The 18,239-nt window shown below is 44.1% G+C and overlaps 1 protein-coding gene across 1 annotated transcript in view; it reads right to left on the reverse strand.

Moving 5' to 3' along the window:
* tbc1d2 (TBC1 domain family, member 2) overlaps nucleotides 1–17,908 on the reverse strand; it is a gene marked incomplete at its 5' end in the record, with an annotated part of 30,564 nt that extends 12,656 nt beyond the window's left edge. Inside the window, 11 exons of the mRNA XM_083651885.1 lie at nucleotides 204–314; nucleotides 1,678–1,809; nucleotides 3,605–3,874; nucleotides 4,952–5,205; nucleotides 5,573–5,697; nucleotides 7,381–7,507; nucleotides 11,208–11,319; nucleotides 13,009–13,382; nucleotides 14,560–14,845; nucleotides 16,245–16,590; nucleotides 17,883–17,908. Coding sequence (XP_083508011.1) covers nucleotides 204–314; nucleotides 1,678–1,809; nucleotides 3,605–3,874; nucleotides 4,952–5,205; nucleotides 5,573–5,697; nucleotides 7,381–7,507; nucleotides 11,208–11,319; nucleotides 13,009–13,382; nucleotides 14,560–14,845; nucleotides 16,245–16,590; nucleotides 17,883–17,908 — 2,163 coding nt within the window. The remainder of the gene's footprint in view (nucleotides 1–203; nucleotides 315–1,677; nucleotides 1,810–3,604; nucleotides 3,875–4,951; nucleotides 5,206–5,572; nucleotides 5,698–7,380; nucleotides 7,508–11,207; nucleotides 11,320–13,008; nucleotides 13,383–14,559; nucleotides 14,846–16,244; nucleotides 16,591–17,882) is intronic.
* Nucleotides 17,909–18,239: the final 331 nt, after the last annotated feature.

Below are 18,239 nucleotides of genomic sequence, written 5' to 3' on the forward strand. Positions count from 1 at the left end.
TCTGTGTACATTTGTATCTCATTTGTATGCACGTTGCCATGGTTAACATTCCATTGATGTTGTAGTTTAAAACTGCCTATACTGCAGCTTTAATAATTAACCTTTATTTATTCAGGGAAAAGTGACTGAGCTCCATTGTATCTTTCAGTCTCTCGCCTTTGCCCACATTCACACAGATGGTTTTGGGAGCGGACCAGACTCACCTTCACCATCAGACTCTTCTGCTGCTCCGAGCTGTTCCTCCACAGCTGGGTCAGCTGGTAGATCTCAGAGTTCAGGAACTTATTCTGAGTCTTATACGCGTCTATGTCATCCTGGGAGGAGAGGAGAAACAAGAAATAAAAAAATCAATCAATCGTAATATGACTTCTACGTCACTTTAAATGTCAGACAGTGCAGTTAGGAACTTCTTTCTTGGTGTATTGCATACAGTATTTCACCAGAGGGTTTATGCAGTTGCTATGTATACCAATCACAAAGTTCACAATCTGAATTGTATTCACAAATCCCTTCAAGCGCAGACAAGAAATATATTCTTTTTTTTCTTATTAACATTTTTTTTATTTTGAATAAAAAGGATACAAGACAAAACAACCACATGAAACAAGTGACATCAACAGCGAAAGGAAAGTGAGTTGACAACAGAAACCAAGTTTCTGTTGAAAGAAATATATTCTAATGAGTTTGTGTGTTCAGATCTGTTTCTTTCACTAGAATCAATTGTTGCTTTGATCTTTTAATTAATTTTAATCTTGTATGTGTCATTGTGCTTTGTCTTGTCAAAATGTGTAAGCATTTCGACCATGTACCATTCTGCTCTGTTTTAGTATTACTGAAAAGATTTTACTTTTTTTTTCTGATTTTTTTTATCCCATTTTTTATCCCCCATTAGTGCTAATTTTAATTTATTTATCCTGGTTGCTGCTCCACCCTCTGTCAATCTGCGGAGACACGAAACTGGCTCCATGCTTCCTCCGAGACATGGGCAGTAGCCAGCCGCTTCTTTTCACCTGACAGGGGAAGCTTCACCGGTAGGACATAGCACGTGGGAGGATCACGCTATTCCAACGAGTTCCCCTCCCTCCGAACAGGCGCCCCGAACGACCAGAGGAGGCACCACTTCAGCAACCAGGATATTGCTCGTTTTGGTGTGGGGTTCCTATATGAAGGAAACCCCCAGGGGGCACAGGGAGAACATGCAAACTCCACACAGAAGGGCCCTTTTGACGACCCACCCGGGCGGTGGACACTCGAGGACATGTGGATGGGCACGCACTCCTTCAGCGCTCACAGCGTCCCACGTGGGAATCGAACCCAGGACCTTCTAGCTGTGAGGCGACAGCTCTACCACTGAGCCACCGTACCCCCTTACTTTACTTTTTACTGAAAAGATGAATTAAAAAAAAGTCTTATTGACTGTAGATGAAAGTGCCACATAGAAGGGCTTACTTGCTTTCAGGTTCTACTTCAACCTTTTAACTGTATCAAGAAAAAAAGACAAATTTCTCTACAGGGAGCATTACAGCACAAAACATTTAAAATAAAATAAAAATTAATTGAAGTTACGACATGAAAATCCCCCAAATTAGAGTGACAAGGTTCTCACCCGACAGCGACGGTATGCAGGATGTGTAAGCATGCATGGTTGTACATGTGACCATGTTCAGCTCGGTTCACCTTGAGGTTCTCAATGTGCTGCTGCAGCTGCCGGAGTGTCTGGTCCTCCAGACCGTTGGAGGAGACGGAGCGCGGCGGGTCGGAGGAGTCGGACATGTAGGCCGTCAGCCGGTCCGACAGCTTCAGGATCACCTGGGAGACACAGCAGTCATTTAACAAGCAGTTAGGTGAGCTCAGGAGGCGCCTCTCTGTATTCGCCTGGCTCTGTTTGTTTGTTGGCTTCATGTGTATTTCTTTTCATCATCTAAGGCAGGGGTGTCCAAACTTTTTTGAATAGGGGCCAGATTAGATAATGTGAAGATACCGGGGGGCCAGCTGCTTCTCGCATCATACTGTTTTTTTTTTTTTAATCAAAATAGTACTCTAAGGCTACGTTCACACAGGGCACCCACACCTTGCCTACGCCTTGCCTTTACCCACGCTTTTAAATAGGCGTCCTTTTTAGTCAATGAGGCTGTGTACACAGGGCGCCTCAGCGTGAACCTTGCGTGTACCCACGCCTCGCCTGACATGCGCCGATTTTATCGTTTAGGCGTGAGTTATATTTTCAAGCCGACTAGGCGCGTGAAGGCACACTTCTTCTGTCAAGCCATGAAGGAAAAACGCGACAATATCCGTGGGAAATGGCAAAGTCAACTGAATTTCAAAATAAAATGGTGTTACTACAACAATGTTGAACAGAGAGAGAGAGAGAGAGAGAGAGAGTGATTGACGGGTGGCTATAACGTGGGGCTTTCTCCCCGTCGGTAAACAAATCTTCAGGAGAGAGAATAGCGACCGAAGAAGCAAGATGGACAATGAAAAGTTAATCCACTTAGTACAACAGCATCCAGTTCTCTATGACAGCAGTCACCCAAGAAGGAGACCTGGTTATACATATCCAGCATCAATAGCACATTAAATATATCCAATTTATTTTACCTACCCATGATAATTCGGGACCACACGTGACCAAAAAAAAACACTCGGGAGAGAGGAGAGGCGCTTAACTCGGCTCAGGTTCAGCGTGGAATAGGCGTGCAGTGTGATCGCAAAAGCATGTGATAGGTTCACTCAAGGTCTGTAGGCATAAGCGTGGGTTGAGGCAAGGCAAGGCGTAGGTGCCCTGTGTGAACGTAACGTAAGGATTTTGTTAACCATCTGAAAACGTTAGTTGTGCCTACGTAGTTCCTACTTGGTGCTTGTCTACAAAGTGTATGATAGTGCTGTCATCATTAGGTGCATGGGGGAAAAAATGCAAAGTGAACTTGCTTGATTAACCAATAATGTGTGGAGGTGAAGGGCCACATACAGTATATTTTGAGAGACAAGACGAGGGCCGCTTAAAATCGGTCCGCGGGACAAAATTGGCCCCCGGGCCGGACTTTGGCCATGCCTGATCTAAGGTAAAAACATCCTGATCACGTGACCTCACATTCTGCTTCGCTCTACGTATCAATCTGGACTCCTCGCCGTCCACATCGATTTCAGTGGGCGGGAGTACTTGCCTTGACAGACAACACCTTCAGCGAATCAGCGTCGCCAAATCCACTCGGAAGCACGGCGACGTCTTTTCCGTCGAGAAACTCCGCTGGTGTATACTCTTGTTTTTGTTTACCTGTTTTTATTGAGTCTGCAATAACTGCAGCTATGGCTGTGCTTCGGGAGCCACCGTTACTGTTTTGCCAGCATGATTGGCCGGTTACATTGTCAACTACAGTATGAGGGAGGTCCCTGATTGGCCCGTGGACTTTGTCATTTCTGGAAATGGCTGGGGGCGGGCAGGAGGCCAGACTGAGCCGTGGAACCAAACAGAATGTGAGTTGACGTGATCGGGGTGGTTTTACCAGGCTAGGTCTAAGGCAAACTAAGGGACACAACACATTTAGAGCCCCCCGCTCTTCCCACTCTCAAGCAAAACAGCAATCACAGTCTCTCCTCCTCTCACCTCCTGCTTGGCGCTGTTCTTCTCCACCATCAGGCTGATGTTCTCGTGCAGCTCGGCCAGCTGAGCGTCCCTCTGGGCCAGGCTGCTCCTCAGCTCCTCACCCTCGGCCCTCAGCTCCTCCAGACGGGCTCTCAGGTCGGTGGCCTGGCGCTCGCGGTGCCGCAGCAGCTCCAGGCGCTCCTGCTCGCCCTCCGCCGCCACAAACTCGGCACAGGTCCGCTTCTCCAGCTGAGCCGCCTCCAGCGCCTTGTGGAGGAGCCACACCAGCTCCTGCGTTTATGAAGGAGACACGACATATAAAGGTAGAGTACAGTCACATTGACGCAGCAGTGGGCAGTCAGGGCAGGGGCGGACTGGGATCATAATTCAGGCCGGGCATTAGATACCAAGCAGGCCAGGCCGATACGGGCCGACGCGCGTGCCGGCGTCCGAAGGGCGGCGGCGAAAAATTTGGGGCGTTTGAAGCTCAATTTGGGGCGTTTGAAGCCCAATTTGGGCCGTTTGAAGCCAGATTTGGGTCGTTTAAAGCCAGATTTGGGCTGTTTGAAGCCCGATTCGGGCCGTTTGAAGCCCAATTTGGGCCGTTTGAAGCCCAATTTGGGCCAAGTCCAATTTTACAATGAGATGCACCCACTTTAAACCTGAATAAAGTAATAAAACCACTAGTAAACCAGTAGGCGGCGCCTGGCCTGCTGTTCAGTGAGTGGCCTGGCCTGGCCTGCAAAAAAAAAAAAATTTTTTTTGCCAGGCCAGGCCAGGCCACCGGGCATTTGCCCGACGTGCCCGATTATGCAGTCCGCCACTGAGTCAGGGTGCTGTGGTCATGTCAGGTGCTGGATGGATGATGAGTTTGACTTTAGTACCAGAGACCAACATTTTATTTGCATCTTGTAGCCTATTAGAAGTTAGCACATGATCAGCAGACATTTATTTTTTTATTTTACACATTCATTTAGTTTGAGAGTGGATTTGAGAGAGTGGATTCCCTGATTTCTGAATCCAAGTACCCTACCCCATTTACCCGACTCCAACATTTTGCTTATAAAACGGCAAGAGAAAACTATGAATGAATGATAACCCATCTTTGAGGAATATAACATTCCAAAATAAGAATTTAATGGAGTGAAAGTTTCATTTATTTTCATGATTTATTTTTACATTTTGCCCTTCCTCTCAAGTAGGCCTACCCCCCTGTAGTACCTCCACGTACCCCTAGGGCTAAGCGTACCTCAGTTTGGGAAGCACCGCCTTAAAGTAAATGAGTGTTGGGGGGCGGGTCAGAAAAATATAAGAATGATCCACATCAGTAAATCCTTCATTGCATTAGTCAATCGTTACTTAGCCTACCTTCTGAGCTTTAACCTCCTCTGCCAGCATGTGCTTCTCCTGCTGGAGGCGGGACATCATGTCTGAGGAGGAGGAAGTGTCCCTGCGGATGGCGGGCACGGTGGAGGAGCTGCGGCTCTTTTTCCTGCGGATCCTGTGGCTGTCGAACAGCGACGGAGACTGTCTGCCGTCCACCGGGGGGCGCTGCCCCGACGCGCCGGCCGGGCCCAGGAGGGGGGTGGTGGGGCTCGGGGGGTCGACAGGAGCCCTCTCAGCTGGACGAGACATGGAGGTTATATGAATATAAACTTAAATATAGTTCAAATCAGAAATTACAAAAGTGTCAAAAATAAACAGCAATGAAGGGAAAATATGATAAAATATCACTAAAATTTAATAATTTTATTTATTAAATAAATGCACACCTTTTTGTACAAAAGGGTATTAGGTTTCTACTGACCATTAGACATGTTTAATTTCTGTCTGCATGTGACTGAACTGATTAACTAATTATTTCATCATTGATCCATCTGATAGATTGTGTGTAGATGTCAGCTTTTTAGCTAGCTCACTGTCTTGTTGTTGTTAACACATGTGATTAGCTAACGTATCTAGTACATGTAGCAGCTAGCGTTACGCTACCAGCTGCAGGCTCCTGGGAGGTGGCCGTGGAGGCGGGCGGGGTCCATGGTGGAGCTTCAACATGAAACACACTCTGACTGCACTCCTGAGATGACCTCTTAGAACGCAGACTGTGTACAGAGTTCCTGTAAGTATGAGTAAACACACACACACACACACACACACACAACCCACACACACAACCCCACATAAAATAAATCTGAACTATCCCTTTAAAGAAAGCATAAAATGAATGTAGAAGCAGCCCTGTTCCAGCAGCCACAGCCAACATGAGACTTAAAATAAAAACAATTCACGTGTGTTTGTGTGTGTTTGTGTGTGTTTGTGTGTGTGTGTGTGTGTGTGTGTGTGTGTGTGTGTGTGTGTGTGTGTGTGTGTGTGTGTGTGTGTGTGTGTGTGTGTGTGTGTGTGTGTGGCTTCAAACAGCTGCTTTCCTGTGGGAGTTAGCAGGAGGGGACATTTTAATGGAACCGCTCATGGCATGCAGAGGAGCCACACACCCGGTTAAACCGCGCACAGCGTCTGCCTGAGCTTCCAGCTGTGAAAGTGAGCGATGACGCAATGCTGGCTGCTGCCTGCCAACCAAAGACTAACACACTTCCTGGTTTTTCGGATTCCAAGATACCCACTACAGTGTAATGGGTATCTTGTGTGTAATGATTACACCGTCTGACTACCACTTCCCAGAAGAAGAAGAAAAGGGCGGGGCGGGGGGGGATGTTGTGAAATAAAGATCCAGGCAGCTGTTTCATCATTCATCACGTCATCATTCGGTTTCAACATCCTCATTCTTATAACCTATATAAACTTTATTATAGAGCAGTTTTCAACATCCTCACTCTATATAAACTTTATTTATAGAGCACTTTTCAAGTCCAAAGTTACAACATGCTTTTTTTTTTTTTTTTTTTTTTTTACTTTATTTATATAGGGAGAGTCTCACTGAGAGCAATGCTCTCTTTTTCAGGAGCGCCCTGTTCACATTCACACACACATTCACACCTGGAAGCTGACCAGTACAACCACAGTCTGATCTGCTGGCCACTGATCAGCTCCACTGGAGCAGTTGGGGTTAAGGGCCTTGCTCAAGGGCACCTCAGTGGTGGTAATGAGGGAGGGGCAAGCGCTGCCTTTTCACTTTCCCCACCCACAGATTTATCCTGCCGGTCCCGGGGATTGGACCGATGACCTTCCGGTCACAAGCTCGCTTCTCTAACCATTGGGCCACCACTGCCACAAAAAGGAACAAGTAAAAGTAAAAAATATTATAGCAAAGAGATAAATAAATAAATACATTGAAAAAGTGTGTTACAGGATTATTATTATTATATTTATTTTTATTATTTTTTATTGTGAGTGATTTACAACCCTAACCCAACACTAGAGGCCGGAGACTCGAGTCACACTTGGACTCGAGTCAGACCTGACTTGACTTACTGTAACTCGGGTTCTGGTGACTTGGGAACTTGTCTTTGGCTTGTACTTTGATGGCTGGAAAAAGTTTTGTTTGTGCGTTTGTGTAAATGACTTGGACTGAAGTTACACAATTTAAATTCTGTTGAACAAGTTTTTAAACTATTTATTGCATTGAAAAGTCCTAGATATTTAGTTTTCTTTATATTACATTGAGACTGGCGGACTCTTCATTTGTTCTGACTTGACTTACTGTTCTACAGTACATTGAGACTTGACATTAACTAACAGACTTGGGCTTGACTTGCATGTTGCATGTTGTAAGTTGCAGAGCATCGGCTAAAAGACCAAAAAGTAGCATGTAAATAATGCAGGTTGACATAAAGTGCACTCACTGGATCACGATGAGAGGGTGTTTGATTGACATGTTGGCCAGCTGTGTGCGCGGAGACGGCAGGTTGGCCGCCTCCTCTCCCACAAGGCCGAGCGGGAGCGGGCTCTTCAGAGCCGGCAGGAAGTCATCTGCAGGACAGGAAGCAGAATTCAGTTCACTTCAGATCTGTATTGTCCAAAAAGGGGTTTTGTTTGCAGATGAGATTTACGATAAAAAAACACACAGACTATAACAAATCACCACTTCATACCAACATAGCTTGAGAAGACAAGACAGAGTCAACAAAACAGCAGAAAATTAATTTAGGCAAACAGCAGTGAAGTCTTTCAGTTTATAAATCCTCGTTGGGAATCAAATCTATAGAAAATTACTCTAAAATTGAAAACATACAGCGATAAGTGAACCCTTGAGTTGTACAAGTCCAAGGCTCTCTGAATCAGGAGGGAAGGAGTTTGCATGTTCTCCCCGTTTCCCCGGGTGCTCCGGTTTCCTCCCACCAACAAAGACATGTATGTTAGGGTTAATACTCCTGTCAGTGCCCCTGACCAAGGCACTGGCAAAATAGCTGGAGTAGGTCCTCAGGCGCTGCACTGTGGCTGCCCACTGCTCCTAGTTCTAGGAAGGTTCCTAATAGTAGAGGATGGGTCAAATGCAGAGGATGAATTTCCCCATGGAGATAAATAAAGGATAACTTAACTTATCATCAGGTCCTCACCAGGGTAAGAAATGGCTCCACAATGAGCAAGTCACAGTTTAACACAGCCAATAAAAGCCTAGCAATCACGTCACATGTTTCTCAGTCACATGACCCGGCTTGATTTCCCCAGCTGACTGCAGAACATGAAGCGGCTGCTCCTCCAAGTCTGTCAGAGTTTCATGACAAGTCAGGACAGGAGCAAAAATCCTCTCAGAGCGGCAGGCAGCAGAGGCACATCTGACTGTACAGAGTCATCAAGGTTCCCTGATTCAAGCTGTGTATGACACTAATGTCACTTTGTGGGACTAACAACATTTCAAACAAATCTGCATCAATGTTGAAAACTGTAACGTAGAAAACTAGAAATATAGGGGTCACCAGGACAGTTGAGACGATGTGTGTACCCCGACCGTCGACAGCTGCTACCTGCATGGTTTTGGAAAATCAATATATTTCTATCATTGGCTAAAAACTGTTAGCAATCCTTTTTTAATATGATTTTTGACTGTGTCATTCATTGTATTGGGAGTAACTCATTACAAAAGTAACATATTACATGTAATATATTACTTTTAGCAGTAACTCAGGAATATAACTTATTACTTATAGGATTTCAGTAATATTATACCAGTTACTTTGTCAAGTAACTCAAGTTACAAATTGAGTTAACATTTTTTTAATCAAAGCACATATTTAAATAAAGATACAATCATTTCCTTATCAGACTGTGTGTTTTTATGCATATAACCACTATATATGACAATAACAAAGGAAAAGAATAACATTTAGAATTTTGGGCAGTTTACACTGACGGTTTAAATTATTTTTTGGGATGGTTCCAGGGTAGCGATGTCATTCTGCTGCTGCTGTTGTTTTGGTGAAAGTAATGCAAAAGTAGTGTAATAAGTAACGAGTTACTCAACACAGACAGTAATATTGTAAAGTAACTTATTACTTTCAAATGAAAGTAACTAGTAATAAGTAGTATATTACATTTTGAGAGTAACTTGCCCAACACTGATTGTATCATATTGTGAAAATGTTGTGCTCGTCTGGGTTGACGCTGAAACTTTGCCTTGATCCTGCACATCACCACGTGTGTTAACTGCTTCCTGGGTTTAATGATCCATGGGGAAACTGGTTCACTGCAGCCGCCACAAATGTTAGACGTTTACATGGATGAACCATTGGTCAACTGTAATCATGTGTAAAATTAACACCATAGTAGTATCAACATCTGATCTGAGTGGAAACTGTTTGCTGGGAAGTTTAATCTTACAACTTACAACAAACATCTTCAAATAGATTTGAATTCTGAAATCTTGTATTCGATTAGGTTCCATCTGACATGGCGGTTATTAAGCCACACTAGTGTGCGTGCGTGCGTGTGTGTGTGTGTGTGTGTGTGTGTGCGCGTGCATGCATGCATGCATGCATGTGTGTGATCACTGGCCTTTATCTGAGGTTTGTATTTAGTCTCTGTGCTCTGGCTTCAGTCTAACCAGGACACTTCCGCTCTGTTGTCTCCACGTCCTGCAGCTGTCTCTGGAGCCTAAACATTCACTGGTTAAATAAACTGGGACAGACGGACAGACTGGGAATTCCCAAAAACCTAAATCTGCATTAATGCCTACGGGAGAGATGGAAGATACAAACTTCCGATGAGGAAAATACTACCAAATGCTACAGAAAATACTCTGTTCGCTCGTTAAGGAGATGATTTCAAATTCAAGAAATCTGCTCAAACAGCAATGAAACGGTCACATAAACAGTATGTTTCCAGTCATTAACAGTAGTTTCCAGTCATTCCCAGTATGTTTCCAGTCATTAACATTAATTTCCAGTGGTTACTCAGACTACAAAATCACTCCTTGCAGGAGACTTTGCATTGTTTATTTCAGGCTCACTGTTCATGATTTTGGTAAATTAAAGCAATCTTCTTTCCCCCCGAGTCGTCAGATCACATCTTTACTGGTATCCAGCCTCAGGAGGCATCATGTCTTCAGATCACATCTTTACTGGTATCCAGCCTCAGGAGGCATCATGTCTTCAGATGCCGCCAAACCAAACAGCGATGTAGAACAGGAAATGGTCCAATCAAGGAGCATAATTGCTCTGCATCACATCCTGTTCCCCGCCCTAACACGTGCGGACACGCGTCCCAAAAGCACCTTCTTTTTGGACACGTTCATTTTTCCATAACCATTGTCTGGTGGATTCCCACATATTAACAGTAGGAGGTTGATGTGAGTTGGAAGTTTGTATTTAAATTGTACAGTAAATCTGTTATAACATGAAAGCAGCATAAAGGAGATATAAGGATGAAAGAGAGGAGGCCGAGGACTCAAGATAACCGGGACATGGACCCTAATGTTTTTGTTTACTCGGTGTATACTGTGCGTTCAAGTCGGAACTTCGAAGTTTCAATTCGAGATTTCCAACTTCCGACATCACTGTTTTTAACTTGGTGTTTAAAAAAGCCATACACAGCTAGCTAATTCAATTGGTAAAATAGCTGTTGAATTCAAAATATTGCTATAATCAAACTAAGCAAAATATAAACAATATAAACACATAACGCATAATTACACCTCAAATTAGGTCAACAAACACTTTGATGTCAACTTGGACAAACCGGAGCTCTAACATGATACCCGTAATTTTTAGTTTTCATAAACTGGCTACAGGTTGAATCACGATCATATGGCATGAATTGGAGATAGCAGCATAACAAACATTCATTCATTCATATATATATATATATATATATATATATATATATATATATATATATATATATATATATATATATATATATATGCTGATTATCACTTTACATTAATTGGCAAGAAAATGATAGAAGAGCAACCTCATAAAGAGCTCTATTATGATGGGAAACACAGCATGAATAAGCAGCCTGGAAGGCAGCAGTGGGTTTGTCATCTGACTGGATTTAAGATGCCAGAGGAGCGCTGGAGCAAACCTGTTCCCACTGCAGCAGGCCGGGTTGCTTCCCCTCTGGGCGTTTGCTCTGTGTGGCGTGTTGGCTGGGAACACGACTGTAGCACAGGTTCAACCAGCTCAGTCTTGACTTCACATCAATAAATAGTGCTTATAAGACGAGTTCTCACCAGGACTGCTGCCACTGTTGTTGTTGGATCCTCCAGACTGCTGCGCTCTGTGCTGCCAACGCTTCAACTGTAGCTGTTGCAGCCAATAGAGCATGAGCTGCTGGGTCACTGCCTGAGAGAGAGAGAGAGAGTAGAAAAGGCTCTGGTCATGCACCTGTTAACGAGCCAATTAATCGTCATAGAGACAGTCCGCATGTTATAAGGCCGGCGTGCGAGTGGGGTAAAACCGCCCATATATCTCAATAGGCTGACTCACCAAAGGAAGGTACCGCGGCTCTAAACTTCAGGTTTGGGGATTCTAGAGCAGAACACAAGATGTCTGTTCAGATGTGCGTTTACTGCGGTGGTTAAATCCCCAATCGTGTCTGCCTGGGCTGGGCTAGCAGCTAAATTCTAACTTTGCTGAATGGATAGAATGACACCCTGACCACGCCCCCAGCCAGGCTGAGCCAGCTAACCCAGCGTCTATGACGAGACATCGCCTCAACCTATGGCAACCCCAGTAGAGACAGGCTACAGTGCTGAGCAGCAAAAACCTGGGGTCGGTTGCACAAAGCACCTCAAGTTAAGATTTTCCTTAGAGTCCGATTTAAGGTGTCCATAAAATACAATCGATGCACAAAACACCCTTAAATCTTCTCCTTGAGGTTAAACATTTTAAGGAAAATGTAAAGCACAAGATTTAAGGGTGTTTTGTACAACCGATTTCATTTTATGGACACCTTAACTCGGACTCTAAGGAAAATCTCAGCCTTAATCTTAATCTTAAGAAGCTTTGTGGAACCGGCCCCTGACACTTAAAATTTGAAATCGTAGCCTTTGATTGACTGGTAAAGTGTGTGTTGAACTTTTATTCTGAAGGGCTGTGTGAAATGTGTTTTGTTATTGTACAAAGGCCTGTGTGTTGCCATGACAAGTACTGTAAATCTAACAGCATTCACCTGAGCCAGTTGTCATAATGTAGCTCGTCAGGTTGTCTGAGCTGCGTTAGCATGGAGAGAGCGAAACAAACTGACGACTGGACGCCTCAATTCAATCAAAACTAGAAGGATCAGACTGGAACCCACGCAGTGGATATGAGAGTGCGGGTTTTTCCACTCCAACCAATCAACAGCAGCTGAGCGAATCCTCTCTGCTGTTGTGATTGGTTGGTTGTGACTGTTGTTGGGCCTTATGGCATGCAGTTGAAAACCACTGCAGTAAATCCAAATGTGTTGGAAATAAAGCAGGAGAAGCCTACACATTGTGACGTCTTCCGTTTTTGTGGCTGCTCACATCTTTCGTTTCAACATGTCAGTTTATATGGGATATGAGTCACATCGTACAATAGACATGAACAGTCATCCCCCCCCCCCAAAAAAAAAAATCAGATATGAGCAGTGATTCAGAAGAGCGTGTGAAGGCCTGCAGTGTGAACAGAGCCAAAAAGGAAACTTGGACAAAAGAGAGTTGTGTTCGACAGATAGTTGCCAGTTCAGAGTTCAGCTGGACCAAAGACTCGTGGGGTTTATATGGAGTCTGCAGTCTGAGGAAATCACTTTTATTTTTTATTTCTGTAACATGCCATAGTTTGAAGTGGAGGGAGAAAACTGAGAGGGAAAGTGGGGAAATGTCATGTTATATAATATAATGTTCAGAAATATAAAGTTCATGTGGATTCAAACAGCCCTTAATGTATTTTAACGTGATGTAAATCTGTTGTTTTATTGCCATAGTAAATTTAAGTTTTTTTTTACGTGTTAAGTGGAAGGAGGGGGTGTGGTCACCCAGGGGGCACCACACACCCCCACACCCACTTTACCTTGAGTATGAAGGTGCGCTCGGGTGTCTGGATGTGGAAGGTGCCGTCCTCCGCCTTCAGCGGGTAGGTGAAGGTGGCGCTGTCGAGCTGCACGCGGCCCAGCGGCGTCACGTCCTGCGCGGTGCGGTAGTAGAACAGCTGGCTCTTCTTCTCCTCGTAGGTGAACCAGCGCTGCTTCCAGGCCCTCAGCGGCCCGCCCTGCTTCTGGAGGTAGCCGCACAGCTTGGGCTGACCCCCGGGAGAAGCAGGAGCCCGAAGACCAGGCTGGATCTGATCACAGAACGCCTCGATGGTGACCGGGGGAGCCAGGGCTGCGGTCGGACGGGGGTTTGGTGGTGGAGCCGGAGAGGCTGGCTGCTCTGGGCTTTGATGGTCTGTAATAATAATAAACTTGATTTGTCTAACACCTTTCATACTAGAAGTGCAGCTCAAAGTGCTTTACAATGAAGTAATAGAGAGCCAAAATCACACCCTATGTGAACCAGAAAGAATATGAGGCGTCATTTTTTACAAGTCCAAGTCAAGTCTCAAGTCTCTTATGGATGAGCGTTCATCTGCTGGATGCCATCCGGTCTGCTTAGAACACTGTATAGCTAAAACGAAGGAATTCAAAGCATGTACTGTATTATCCTCACTCTTTATCTATTAGTATACAATATCAGCATCGATTAGATTACATTATTATTAAGAGACATTTCCTTAATGTTAGTACAAACAAAAAATAAAGATTGTTCACAAGTCCCAAATCTCAAGTCCAAGTCAAGTCTCCACAAGTCTTCACAAGTCTTTGAAGACAAGTCTGAAGTCACTGTGTGTGTGACGTAAGTGCGACTCAAGTCCAAGTGAAGTCCCCATAACTCTCTCTCGCACCAGGCCATGTTGTTGTGACGTATAGTGTGAGAGACGAGAGATGTAGTTGATTGAGCGGTTTCATACTAAACTAAATGTTACGTTTGCGTTTTACGACAAACAGCAACTTTCTTGACTTGTGAAGATATCTCTTCAATTGACAAACATCGCACGTGTACTTCATGGCACAATTCAAACTGATCAAAAAATGATTGTCTCTCGCCACCACTCATATTGTTTCAGATGCTGGTTCACATGCTGAAGCAGGAAGTAGGCGTGACTTTGGCCTCTCACACAAAAACATGGAATGCACATAAAAACATGGATAATGATGCAAAAGATTAAAGATTAAAAAGTTAAAATTCTTATAAAAGAAAAAGAAAAAAATGTATTGTATTAAAATAATCAAATCAAGTAAAATAGAAAGATATTGTACGCCCCTAAAGGAAACACAGAATCAAGTTGCATCACTTCTTGGTATTGCGTAGTCACTCTCACACTGTGGTGAGAATGTCAACCAACCAGCATACGATTAGTGTGCCTTACCTCTCCAAAGATAATCACAACTTCAAGACCCTTTTGCCGGCCTCACCGGACAGAAATATGTATAGCGCCATAACGTTTCCGCGAGTGAACTCCCTCAATCTTCCTTTCAAAAGGAAATCAAAGTCATTGCATTAAAAGAAAGATATTTGTAACCACCTGTAGGATGAGGAGGATCGTGCTGATTTGTAGGGTGAAACTGTCGGGTCTGCTGGTCTGTAACAGGACCTGCCTGCTTGGTCTGCTGGTCTCCAGGAGGACGGCCTTGCTGGGTTTGAGGTTCCACAGAAGTAAAAGCAATGGAGTCTTTAGTAGGAGGAGGATTCTGGTGGTTTTGCTGATCTGTAGGACTGGTCTGAGCTGGTCCTCGTGTGGTCCGGTTTTCTTTCATCGGAGATTCGGCGGGACTCTCCTCTGCCTGGGAACCGCAGAGACTCTCCTCTGCCTGGGAACCGGACAGACGGCGAGTTCGCTCTTTCTGGTTTCGGTGTTTCTCAGAAGTGGAAGCAGTCGAGTCTTCTGTAAATAAGTAATTAATTAAATTGTATTATACATTATTATGAAGTGCTTCACAAAGATATAAACATAAATTAACCAATAAAAGAATCAAAGTAGAATTAATACACTGTATTAATTATTACTGTAATAATGACAAGCGAGGCATGCATTACGAACACAATAAAACAAATAAAATACAAACGGAAAAATAACCGATTCAAGAGAAAGCAATTCTAGAAAAGTGCATTTTTTTTTAAGAGATTTGACCTCTGCCAAAGCATCTCAGGCTGCATTTAGGCTTGTAGTTAGTAAATCAGATATATAATCCGGGGTTCACCACAAACGTCCTTTAAAAATAACCATTCAAATATTTAAATCAATTCCAAAAAGGTACAGGAAGCCAGTGTAGAGATGCTAAAATAGCCGTTATGGGCACTCTTCTATTGAGTTTTATGAGTCGTCTTGCTGCAGCATTTTGAACTAGTGGAGGTTGTATTGCCAGAGACAGGAATACAGAGAGTTACAGTACAATAGTCTAAGCCAGTGATTGTCAAACTTCTTATAATAATAATAATAATAATAATGATTGGATTTATATAGCGCCTTTCCAAGGCTCAAAGCGCTTACACAGAATCATTATTCGTTCACACCATTCGTACCGGTGGTTCAGAAGCGTGGCAGCCACACATTGGCGCTCAACGGTCCCTCCGAACCACCATCATCATCATTCATGTCTACATTCATACCAATCATACCAATCATACCATTCATGTCTTACATTCATACCAATCATACCAATCATACCAGGCAAGGAGGGTTAAGTGTCTTGCCCAGGGACACAACGATTAACAGCTGGGAGGGAGCGGGGATCGAACCGCCAACCCTTGCGTCATTGGCTGACCCGCTCTACCTCCTGAGCTAAAGCCGCCCTCTTCATATCAAGAACCCTAATTTAGTCCACATTACAGCCACAGAACCCCCGTTTGATGAGATTTTGTCTGTCAGACCCAAACTGTCAGATATGATTACAATCAGTATAGAGAGATAACAGTGAAATGATAAGATCAAAATAGTCATTTTGTCTACATTCTGTAATTGTGTCAAGTTCTTATAAATTAAATAATGCTGAAGTTTAACAATTGATGAATTTGCTGGGGACCCCCTGAAACCCCTTCAAGGACCGCTGGTGGTTCTCGGGCCCCTACGTTGAGAACCACTGGTCTAAGCGGGATGAAATGAAAGCATGGATAACAGTTTTTCAATTCTTTCTTAGCGGAAAAAAAGATCTAACTTCAAAGATATTACGAAGTTGCAGAAAGCACACGTCGTCGACAACGACGACTGACTTCACCTGCTGTGCGAGGAGGATCTTCTTCTGGGTTAGGTTGGTCGGTAGGAGGATCTCGGCGTGCTGGTTCACCTGCAGCCTGCTGGTCTTGACTCAGAGACTCGGTGGGACTCTCCTCTGCCCGCGCCTCCTCTGACCGCCTCCGCTGCTGCTCGCCGGCACCAGCGGAGGCGGTCGGCTCGTGGGTGGGACGTCCCGCGCCGTTTGTGTCAGGAGCGGTTCCTTCAGAGGCCGTCTGTGCCGAGATCCAATCAGCTAGCCCGTCATCCGGCTCGGCCCGCGCAGGAAATGACCGAGACGAGGCAGCGTTGGGATTTCCTCCCGGGATCCTTCCCTCCATCAGTCTGAAAACATCAAGAGAGCAGGAGAGAACGGACCCAAATGAGATGAAACTTTGTATGATCCCTGTGGGGAGACTGGGAATATTCAACAGCAAATAATGGTGCCAAAAAGGGCATGATAAGATCAATTCAACATAACACAACTGATTATTAGAACAGATTAAGTAGCTATATAATGAAAAGTATGAACCAAATATGAATGACAGCACACAAAAATCAAGAGCAGTAAAACATATTGAGACAAAGGCAAAAATTAATAAGAAATATTAAGAAAATATACCAAAAATATGAAGTAAAAGACGGTAGTAGCCTATATGAAGTAGGCGTAAGTGGAAAAAGTGGAAAAATATCAAGATCTCATATAATGAATGAGAGAGGGAGGGAGAGAGAGATGAAGAGAGGGAGAGAGAGAGAGAGAGAGAGAACACAGTGGGTCATAGAGTGGAGGATCAACTATATTTAACATACAGCTGGAAGCATGGTGCAGGAAGTGAGGAAGTGTAACAATGGGACAAGCATGGCTGCTGACCTGCTGCCTTCATTAACCTGCTTCACACTACAGCCGGCTCCACTGATACCATGCCACCACCAGGGTTTAGAAACAACAACAACGCTGAGGAAGGTCTTTGACTGAAACGTTCGTTGCTGCTGCCCAGGTGTATGAGGTGAATAAATCAACAAGAAAGACATTTGGAGTGCTGGCTTTTTCTCTTTTTCATATCTCGTGCTTGCCCTGCACCCAGTGAGTTTTTAAATATTTTCGAGTGTGCTTGCAACCTGACTTTCTACTTTGTACCACCAGGGTTTAGCCCATACCCATATCCATATTTTCACAATGAAGTTGCCGATAGCCAATATTTTGCAATTTGCACCGATATTCTCTAGATTTAAATTTTAACATTTTCAAGTCTAATTATCTCCCACAAAAATTAAACCATACAGTGTTTCCTCCATGATTTTAATCTTGTTACATTCTCACTCCCAACACGTTGGCATCACTTGTGAAGGCAACCCCCCCCACCCCCTTCATTTTTTGACACAGCCTCTTTTTTGACACCACGATAGCGTAGAGAAAGGTTATGACTAGGCAACGAAAACAACTTGAGGTTGGAAAAAATGATTTGAGTTAAGTGTTAATGAAATAAGAACACTTTAAATGTGGCTTACGGTTGCAATGTACTTTGAACACGATGGGGATCGAACCCCGGTGATCTGCATCGAAGGCAAATGTATATGCCCATCCATCACCCTGACCACAACACCCTTGGTGAACTGGTCACAGTTTCATTTGTCACACTCCCGTCATGTCGATTTCAGCCATTGTGGGAGTTACACTAAGGGGTCTATTATGACTTGGATTATTATTTTATGACTTGAGAGTGAGATCGGATAGGCCTTTTTCCACAGCAGCCATTTTGTATCTAAAAGGCAGGAAGTAACAGTAACACAGGTGCAAGCTGAACATGAGGGTTTCCAACTTCCAATCCATTCGGGTGTTTCCAGTGCCCAGTGAGTGTCCAGGCCCTCATTAATGTTTTGTTTTTGCGCCTGTGTTACTGCCTGCCTTTTAGACACAAGATAGCTGCTGTGAAAAAGGCAGATTGTCTTGACAGGTTGGAAGAGCCTCTGAAACAGCAGTAAGACCATCACAG

Source organism: Poromitra crassiceps (assembly GCF_964638095.1).
Source record: "Poromitra crassiceps genome assembly, chromosome: 15".
Classification (NCBI taxonomy): Eukaryota; Metazoa; Chordata; class Actinopteri; order Beryciformes; family Melamphaidae; genus Poromitra; species Poromitra crassiceps.